At 34.1% G+C, this 11,069-nt stretch overlaps 1 protein-coding gene across 3 annotated transcripts in view; it reads left to right on the forward strand.

The window, feature by feature from the left end:
- Window positions 1-11,069, forward strand: part of LOC106105518 (transcription factor SOX-6) — a 216,112-nt gene that overhangs the window by 166,752 nt on the left and 38,291 nt on the right. For all 3 annotated transcript variants that reach the window (XM_013285881.1, XM_013285884.1, XM_013285883.1), the window contains one exon: window positions 118-262. In XM_013285881.1, the coding sequence (XP_013141335.1) occupies window positions 118-262 (145 nt within the window). The remainder of the gene's footprint in view (window positions 1-117; window positions 263-11,069) is intronic.

Here is an 11,069-nt window from a genome sequence, read left to right on the forward strand (position 1 = left end):
CTAACCATCTTGAAACTATCAGGGTTCCCTTTATTCTACAGCAGTATACTAACTTCCAGCTTATCAATATATCTGAGCAGTACTTGCAGCATTACATTAGATAATATTTTGTTACAGCGAGCGGCGAGGCGTGCTTGAATCTGCGGCATTGCAGGCGCTAGCGGGGGACAGTGTGCTGGAGAAGGAGCGCCAACTGTCCGAGATGATCCTGCAGCTGCAGATGGTGCGGGAACAGCTGCTAGCGCAGCAGGAACATGCTAAGGTAAGCTAATGACGTCATCAATTAAAAGATTTGTCAAATTAATAGAAAGTGTCAAAATAACATGACATGACAAACCTTAGCAATCTTTCTTTCTTGATGTTGGCAGCAACTTATGGTCTCTTCCGCACCTTACGGTTTTTATCCAAAATAGTTACACCCAAAGTTTAATGGCGTGAAAATACTCGTATATAGCCTAAAGCATGACGTAAGTTTTTTTATTGAAAAAGGAATTGTTCAAAAATATGCTGTAATTGCTGACATCTTAGGCAACAAAGAAGTGTGTGTTTACGCTTTATTATATTATAATAGTATAGATATTTATAATGAGTATCAAACAGACTTGTTTGTTGGATTTGTACAGTTTGTTAAAGCTTTCTTTCCTACAAAGGAGGTGACTTACTTGGAATTCTAATTTACATCGTACCCAGACTTTTGTTCACCCTTTCCGTAAATTAGGTTTGTTTCGCATCGCTACTGTTGAAAAAGTAAACTCTACCCTCTGCAGTGTTCCAAGATTCGTTAAGAATTCGTTAAGTGATTGCATGGACATCTACGAAAAAAAACCTTGCATCAAAAATACTGTATTATGTTTTAAAAATAATCAAAGAGGCCCTAATGATTTGTTGTTGTGTCAACGAAGTACGCAATTATATCTGATTGGTGATAAGTAGTAGAAGTGTTTGTTTGTACATCGGACGTGCAATTTGTGTATAATTTGACTGGCGGTGCACAATGGGCTGTCGGTCTTTCATCTCGAATCAATTTTCACGTTGAATACTGCGCGGTAGGCTGCGCTAGGGCGCCGGTTGCAACAAAGACACTCTCATACTAATGAATCAGCGATAAAAACTCGAACAACACTCGATCACATGCCGTCTGTTAGGGTTGCCACTTCAGAGTTATCATTTGATGTTTTTTTTTATTGATTTTCACAAAATGAAAGAGATTTATTGAACGTTAATTGTAATTTTAAACGACTTTTAGTATCACAAGAAAGAGGAGAAACCACTAGTTCTAAACACTTTTCATATTTAATGAATGAAAAAAAAGTACTTACCTGCTTAGTCCAATCTCTTTGTAATTTCATATCAGTGCGTATCTTAAACGGTAAAAAAGTCAATATATTCTTTATCCAATCCTAAGACTGTAATTTTTCGAATTAATCCAGACAATTTAACTTCTTTCCGATAAGAGATAAGACGATATTGATTTAAGTGTCACATACCTACCTTCATCAGTGACAAAAGATGTTGAAGAACGAGTTCGTAGGTTAAAATCGTTTCCTACGTTTGTAGTAAAAGATAGCAACATCCCTGCGATTGTTGACGGTGCAGATTGAAGAGGCCTGCCGCTATAGATGCGCTGCAAATGGGAGCGGCTAATGGCGGACTCACGTTCGCATTCGCGCGTTTTTTTTTTTCAAATACAGAACGTCCCTTTGTTGACTTCCGGATCCATTCGGTATAGGCGTAGTCTATCGACTGCTACGATTTTATGTTTTTCTTTTTTTTGTTGTCAGACGTTGTCGTAAGCCGCGCTGCTTTAGCAAATGAAGAATGCATTAAAAAGCTTTTGCTTGTAAATATGTGAATGGATAACGATTTTCTATAACTCAACAATTATTGTAGGATATGTAATACAGCTTTGAAAGTAATAATATTTAAAGGATCTTTAAACAAAAAGTCAGATTTCATAATTTACATTTGTATTGCAGACATCCAACAATAAGCATGGTATGAATTGAGCAATTTTCAAAGCCATATGGATAATATTAATCCGTCTGGAAGAGCACTCATTCGAATTAAATATCAGAACGCGAAATGGAGAGCAGTGTTGATAACTACGTGAAACACCCCACATTGTAACCTCCCTCCCCGTCACACCCCCCAGACAACCAGACAAACGGAAATATGAAAATGAAACGACGAAACGGAAAAACGCATCAAACGTCCGCACTCGACGGCAGCCGGACAAAAAATGAACACAAACGCCGGTTAATTCGCAAAAAGCCCGTTTGATGTCGCTAATTGACAATCAGCCGGGGGACGCGTCTCATTGGTCCGCTTCCGCGTTCCATTTTTAAAAATTAAAGACAAATAAATTACCGGGGTGGGCATTTTTGCTTTGTTTTTGATGTGACACGATAGGCAGGGACTCGTTACGGTATAATGCAGTCCGCATAGACGAAAAAAACCACGTATAACTACTAATTTTAAAACATTTTGAACTACTGTACATTTAAGACGAACATTCAGACATTTAGGTAAAAATCCAAGTTTAATGTCGTTTGATATCGTTCATATCTAAGATGTACTTTCAACTGTAGTATAAATATCGAATTGAGTTAAAAAATAAAGAATTTCGGATAAATCAAAGCCGTGTATTTGCTAGACTTTAGTTTATTAAACACTAGCTTTTGCTCTCGACTTCGCCCGCGTGTAATTAAAAAAATAGTAAAACATAGCCTATGATATCACTGAGTAAATTCGAAATCGGTTCAGTAGTTTTTAGGTTATTTCAATACATAAAAAAATCCAAATCTTTCCTCTTTATAATATTAGTATAGATTTAATTATAAATAATGAAGCATTCCTAAAAAGGTGAATAGAGTCAATAACTCGTAACCTCATTCTGTTGTACACACGTGATTTGTTAACCAGAAATTTTAATTCTTAATTGCCACTTCTTTAAAAAAACATTAAAAAAAATTACGCGCAATATTATAATCGTTGTAATGAATTTCTATATTCACTTGAATTTCTTTTAAACGATAAAATACTCTGGCGTCGCTCGTTGCGTTCTAACAGCGTGTTCCAGAACACGTAGCTCGTTTTAAATCGTCCGGCAATGTACATGTGTCGAGCTCCGGCACCTTTTAAAAAAATCCTCTCATATGAAAAAAAAAAATATGTATTTCCCGACGTTCAAGGGTTACCGGTGTCAGACCAATTAGTTGCTGAAAGAAAACTGAAGGACCGACGGACACGGTGACAACGTTTTTTATATATAACTTTATTAAAATAAAGTTAAAATCTTTGAAAGAATATTAAAAAGTTACGGCAATGAGTGACACTCTGATGTGTCGTGGTGGGTTTCGTTAAAGCTTTCATATTAACGCCATGTGATGTTGCCACAAATGTAGAGCATTTTTTTTTTTCATCTTATAAACATGGTACTGACAGACACGTAATTTTTTTGATATTTATTTGTAATACATACTTTTACTTATCATACTAACAACAAAAAAGTGGTAGTGCCCGCTTTAACATCTTAGCACGAATGGGCCGGCACGCCCGGTGTAATACCACGACCACACAGAAGATAGGCGTGAAATGGAAGCAATTCCGTGTTTCGTCTGATGAGTGTGGTGCCGGAGGCCTAATTTAAGTCCCTTTCTCTTTACCACTCTTTTCTTATAAGGAGAGTTTGGGAAGAGGAAGTGGATTTGACGGTGGAGGAGATGCATAGGAAGGGGAAATATCCTCTTTATGTGCGTCTCCTCCTCCGTCCTATAAGGGTAGGCAACGCATCTGCAATTGCGGATGTCTATGGGCAGCGGTCGCTTCGCCATTTTGGCGGTTTCAGTTGGCCGCTTGCTCGTTTGCCACCTTATGTTATAAAAAAAAAAAATAACATTATAAATGCAAAAGTTTAGATGGATGGATGTTTGTTAGCGTTTTTAGCCTAAACGGCTGAACGGATTTCGATGAAATTTGGTGTCGATGCAGAGAATAGTCTGGAAAAACACATAGGCTACTCACTTTTTTTTAATTTAATTTAATTAGAGTCGCGGGCGAAAGCTACTAAAATATATTTATGTGTTAAATTTTTAAATATTTTTTTTTATTTTGTTAATAAACAAGCCTTTAATGGCCGGTTTCCCACTTTTAACCATTTGTTAGTGTTATTGATTTGATAACACCATGAAACGCGTTTCCGAACTATCTCACTTGAGTTTTACTCCTTTGAAACTTGTTAAAAGTAAGTAATGAATTACTAGGTAATAACAAAATAAATGGTAACTTCAGCAACTCAGCATAAGTCGTGTAGTTCAAAATCTATTTTTGAATCGCATTATAATAAAAAACCTCATATTTCATTAATTAAAGTTACTACAATACTTTATGCAATAATTAGAATTTTGTATAAAAAATAAGTCGTGTTTAATTATGAAAATATCTGAGCACAGCTAACGCCTACGAAATCCGTCGCCAATCCACTTTCTATCTATTCTGTAGTTCTATTTATACCTAAAATACTACCCATTGTTTTCCCAATGATGTAGACCGAATCAAATTATTGGCCGCATACCTTCACATGACGTAGCACGGCATTATAAACCTTATTGCTCCACATTTATATGAAAGCTCGATGAAATTCGCATGGAAAAATTATACTAGGGCAGTACAATAGAAACGGTGGGGATAACAATTGTCTATTGTGATGCCTATCTCTTTTGCGCATCGCTCGTCGGCGTCTTTGTTAGAAAGGGACACGGGTATATTTCTATTACGTTCATACACAATGATCGGTGGAAATGGGCAACGCCTTTGTCGTTTGAAATTTCCCAAAGCTCCGTCCCATTTCGAGCGAGTTTTCATTTTATAAGTCACTTAGAACTGCGCATGTCTTGTATTGCTTTTGTGTAATTAATAGGTAAATAGAAATTGCTACATAATCTGCGTATAATAAAAAAATATTTAGATAGAATTAAGCATACAGGCTTGGAGTTATCAGGTTAGTCATTTTATGCTATTACCATTTCCATAAACAGGTTTTCCGATATATGCATAAAATTTATTTCATTCATGCATTTAATTAGTGAATAAGATGTAATATTTATTTTATTTTATTGCATGACAGAAAACATAATTCGATTCTAAATGAATTTATAAAAGACTAAGGGCCTTTACCACCAAATTGTAAATTGTCTGATACCAATCCATCGTGTTAAATATGTGACGGAGATATCTAATTTTTTTCTTATCTGACAGTGACATCACTTTTAAGCTATCTGAGCCTCTATCAGCCAGTGGTAGGACAGGTCCTAATTCTACTCTATTGTACATATATCATAATATATTTTGTTAAAAATATTTCGTAATCATAACTAGTGTTAGTTACAGCTTTTATTGCAGATTAGTTTAAAAGTAAATAAAAAAACTACATACTTTAATAGTAAACATAAGAAATAAAAAGGTTTTTTTTTTTAAACAATGAATGTTACTAAACGCTAAAACTTTAGTATTTAGTTACATGTTATAAAATTACTTTCACTCAATTATAGTATTTTAGAATAAAATTCAAGATAAAATATTGATTGTGAATTTAATTTGTACAAAATACGTAAGTCACTTGAAATGCGCAAATAGCGGGTAAAGTGATCCATGGTACTTACTGGAGATAGTGGCTGCCAATCAAAGCTAGGCTTTGAATGCCTAATAGTGCTGTCAGTACTAATCGCAGGCTAGCTGCCGAGACTTAATTGCTTTAATGTATTGATGCGTTCCCATTCAAATAAAATATAGAAACAATTTATACACTTGACATTTAGAGTAATTTACATTAAAGAGAAAAGAGGATGCAAAGATTTGAGCATCTAAGTATGTATTTTTGGGAATAAGCCTTTTTTTACGTTCTTAAAATGACTTTAGTAACTTTAACTAATTTTGAATTGAACTGAATGGTAACGATATTAAATAAATTGCAATTTTTATCTATAATGGGTTATAGATAATATTATAAAGAGGAAAGATTTTTTATGTAACGTATAAAAATTAAGAACTCCTGGATCTGTTTTTTTTTTCTTAATTAATAACATTAGCATTGTTTTTACTAATTTTTTTCTTTATTTTAATGCAGGCGTTAATGTGAGTATAACTTAATTATAGATATTTAAATTAAAATATTACGATGATTTACAATTAATGTAGTTATGAGTATTTTATTAAAAAAAAAAGATATTGGAATGACAAATTTCTTCTAAAAGTAATCGAACATTATAGAAATATTTATTTGATCTATTAAAGCGGATAGATTCGTATTTCTAGTGAAAATTTTTGTGCCGACGAGCGCATGTCGTTATTTATATCTCACATCTGTTCGCACTCGCCACCTGCGCTCGCGGACACCCAAATCTCATTTCATTCTATACTTAATCGGTCACGGTCAATGAAATCACTCCAATATTATTATTTAACTACTTGTCGCACGCAATCTTCGTTAACGGGGTATTTAAAAATGATCGTCTGTAACATTCCTGCGTGCATCTACTTTCTACCAGCTCCCTTCCAGTTAAAATCCAAAGATAACGGTCCGGTTGCTGATTTGACAGAGCGGAATGAAAATAAACAAGTAGCCTATAATATGCCCGACAAAGTCCAGTGATAGTCCCGTCATAATCGGCCCAGCCGTTTCGGAAATTACCCGAAACAAACGCGATTTGTTTAAATTCGATTTTCGTTATGCAATTACATCTTCTTTGATCTGGAATATTTCTTGAGATATTACATGCAGATACTCCAATTTTATAATTTGTATAGAACACTATACGAGCTTTTCAAAAGCAGGACAGTCTAGTTTATTTCAAAGACAAATGAACCAAGAATAAGGAAAAGGTAGAGCAAAAAGTATCACTAGTAAGTAACTGTATGTCGCAAAACAATACCTAGTTTATAAGGAACAGCCGAGTTGATGACACCTTAATTAACATTTCCAGTCCACAAGTCGTATCTATAACGGTTAGGCCTCAGTTCGGAATGATCTTGCACTTAACACGATTTCACCTTTGTAATAGAAGCTACCTAATGGCAACATTAATCTATCACTGGCTATCAAGAATCAAGATTGTGTAGAAAAAAATCACAAGTACGACATAGCTTGCTGCTTTTATACGGTGTACTTGAGATGGGAATGCATACGAAGCATAACTTGCATCACAATTTTATCAATGCCTCCTTTGTATGGTATCGTAAGGTAGCTAACGTGGTAAGTATGCACTTAGTACTCGTGATGTACTTTTTCATAATTCGTAGTCACCATTTAAGTAAAAGTACATACATGTATAATATGAAAATTTATCTTTGTAAGGTTTATGTTCTAAATATACCTGATGTTACTATTTAGAGGTAACGTCGTTTAAATTGTGACTATGTTAGGCTTTATGTAATTTATGTAAAGGTATATAAATAGTCTGATTCAAGATTAAATTCCTACTTTTACATTAGCAATCTCATGCGACCTAATTACTAATATACCATAACCCTCAGCGTCACTGTTATTTGTAAAAGTTTCAGAGATAAATATGTAAAAATATGGTAACCTATAGTTTCTTATAAAGTCTTTCCTTTTGTTGTTTTATAAACAATTTCATATCAACTACAATGTTTGTATGGATGGATATTTGTTACGTATCTCCAAAAGCTTAACATACGTTAATGAAATTTGGTAAAGACGTAGAACATAGTCTAAGACAAAAGACTGCTAAGTTTTATTTTTAATCCGCTCGGACACATTATAAAATCACCTTAGTTTGTGCCTGTTAGAAAAAAATGCTTTGCAATTTTTTTAATTCGTTTTCGGTGGCTAAGTTGCCATTATAAAAAAGCTTTTTATTATCAATTAATTTATATTCATCAACCGCTAATATGCTTATTTTTTAATTAAATAATTAAAATATTCTTTGAGTTTGTTATAAAGACTTGTTCAATGGCTTGGCATTTTGTACGAATTCATTCTAGTACAAGTGGACGCCTGAAAGAAAAACCTTTGAGAAAATCATATTTTCTGCCTCTTTCTGAAACTCGAGAGGGTATATAGAGGGGTGGTGGGGGTGTTTCATAATTAAATAGTGTACGCTTAGTTACACGAAGAAGTCGTAAAAGTTGTTGTGAGGAAAATTGTGAATCGTGTTCTGCTGAGGGCTGACATTATGAGGATCATTACTAATTTACAAGTTCGTCGCATTATTCTTCTGTCGCTGTTAATTAAGAGTGAAATGTTACATTCAAAGGGATGAATGCTGTCCGGAATTTTTATTCTTCTTGTAACTTGCTTCTATTCAATTGCTACGCTGCCAGTAGTAACAATAATTTTTAATTCATGTTCCTTTCTGAGTAAGTAAACTTTTTATTTATAATTAGTAACTTTTGCTCGCGATTTTGATAATGCCGAATTAACAAAACTTAAAGTACCCTATGTGATCTTCCAGACTGTGCTGAAACACACTTTATATTTAAGCTGTTTTAAAGACACTTGGTAACAAACATCCATCCATCTATTCGAACTTTCACATTTATAATATTTTAGTCTGAAATGATTAGTTTGTGACAAATCAAATTTAATTAGAATGATTCAATGAAAGTTTTTAGAATTAGGCTTAATGTAAACTCTTAATTAATAATTAATATTTATAATAAAAGTTGAAAATTAAATTAGAATGAAAACTCAGATAAAGTCGAGGGTGCGGTGCGTTCAACAAAAATCGAAATGAAAAGCAAATTAACCTTTCCGTACAAACGAAACTCATTTACCGATACAAAACAAGCGAGCGGCCAATAGAGTTCTGAATCGGAAAATAGGAACGTGCCGAATGAAAAGAAGCCTGAAACCGGTGCCGAATCAACACTGAAACACGGCGCTTTGTCAGTGCCATTCAGCCGGAGGCGTACAAATGCTTTTCTTGGAGCCTCTTTCACAGTTTTCTATAGAGGCAATAAAGGTTCCCACGGACACAATGAGCTGAAGGCAAGGAGTGATGAAAAGTTGGGAATGTGGGCCGCGCTCCCGAGTCACCTTAGAGATGTGACCGTTTCTATTTCGAATATCGATATTGTCATTATAAATTATGGAACAATAACATTTGTTCCATAATTTATAATGTGTAAACATGTACATTTAAAGCTAACTTTTCACTATATAAATGATTGCATTAGTATGTTAATATGTTAAGATAAAAGCGTACGAATGTCCTTGTTATGGTTTCTTCTGTTATTTAATGAGATTGTAAGAAATAGAATAATGTGAGTTTACTTTTCGACAATTTTTGTACAGAACTATTGCTATAATTTAAAATAATAATAATATTTTTCATGATTTCCTAATAATTTACAGAAAATGAAATAAATAACTTAAATATCGATAAACTTTAGTTTCAAGTCAACCCTAAGCCGGAGTCTGGTTATACCCGTCACTTTCCAATTATTTTTGCGGGCTTTCTTCGCTACAGTCCGCGATGAATGCGGAACAGAATAGCGCCTGGTTTTAAGGAATTACCCGCTTTGTCCGTGAGTAAATGAGAGAACCGCTTAGTTTTTCCTTTTCTAGCAACTTGCGGTTAATTTATTTAATAAGTTGTTGCTGAATAGACCTCCGCGAGCAACGAGTGCCGGGATGAATCGGATTTTCCATTTTCTTTTTTTTATATTTCCACGCACAAAAGAGTCTTGTGTTTTCGGTTTTAAAATATAAATAAGACATGCTTTCTTTTTACGACAGCTTTTATCCGGTGAAATCTTATTTTGAAAATTAGCAGCGCTAAGGTGAACTCCGTTTACATTTTATATTTGAATTTTCTTGAAAAGGTTGTTTTTTATTTGTTTGTAAAAAGGGCAAGCAAGAAAGGAGGTTTTATATTAAGGTAACACGGGTAATTCCCAGTATTACATGCTAGAAAATTCAATGTCTGAATACAAACTTTGAATATGATTTTCTTAAAAGCATACGTATGAATTTAGTTTCTTTAAATATTAAATATATTCAGAATAATTCTAAAACAATATTTTATACGAATCAGAAAAAAATATATATTAACAGAAAGTGTCATGCTTTTGTTTTGATGAAATATGAAGTCAGATTTGGCCAAGATAATAAGCAGTTTAATTATTGCATCGAGTCCTTTGGACCTGTATCTCCGAATTTGGTGATATACTGGAGCACGCTTTGTCGTGACTTGTATCGTAACAGTAATATTCTTTTTGTGCTTTATTGTGAAACGAACAGATATTTCCACCATTGTAGCCAATTAACGTGGTCCAAACGTAAAGAATGAACAACATGCGGCTTGATGGCTTAGGTTGGTTACACACTGGTGATTTTTTTAAATTGATTGTTTTTATAAGCCCGAATAGTACCTTGATTTTATGAAAAATGATTTATTTAATATCTGTCCAAAGACAAATTTATAGGGCCATTTGATTTTGAAGATACTGTAGCTCCACCTATTGGTGGTAAATGGAATGCTGTTGACCTTACTTTAGAATTACTCTAATTCCAAAGGAAATTAAAAAATAAAAATTGTTAGCTTTGCAAAACAATACATCATATGTGATTCAGCTGTAACTAGGTACAAATTCCTAATTGCGATATCAAGCTCGTTTAGTCGCCAGTGTGTGAGCGTCTTTAGGCATCCGAAACTTGAATTCATCAAAATAATGCGTGGAACGTGATCTCGTGCGAAGTCTTGGGATGAGCGTTTATTTTGTGATGCGTTTGACGTCGAGCGTTTCAACGTACGGTAGTTGCGTCGTTCGGGTTTCTTTAAAAAAAAAAACCTTTTATTAATTGCCCATCCATTGTTGGGTGGCCGGCGGTGCGCTTGTGTTTACGAGAATGTGGGAACGATTTCTGCAGTCCTATGAGATTATTTTAAATATCCAGCTTATACTGTTGCGTCGTTATTTATTCTCTTTTTTTATTTCTTTACTTCGTTCCTAAGCCGTAACAGCCACACATGTCGGATGAATTTTCTTTAATACTACTATGCTCATTTGTTTTGTATTTTTGACGTTGTTTTTTTTTTTATTTTATT

The sequence above is a fragment of the Papilio polytes genome, unplaced genomic scaffold, assembly GCF_000836215.1.
Source record: "Papilio polytes unplaced genomic scaffold, Ppol_1.0 DF822845.1, whole genome shotgun sequence".
Taxonomy (NCBI): domain Eukaryota; kingdom Metazoa; phylum Arthropoda; class Insecta; order Lepidoptera; family Papilionidae; genus Papilio; species Papilio polytes.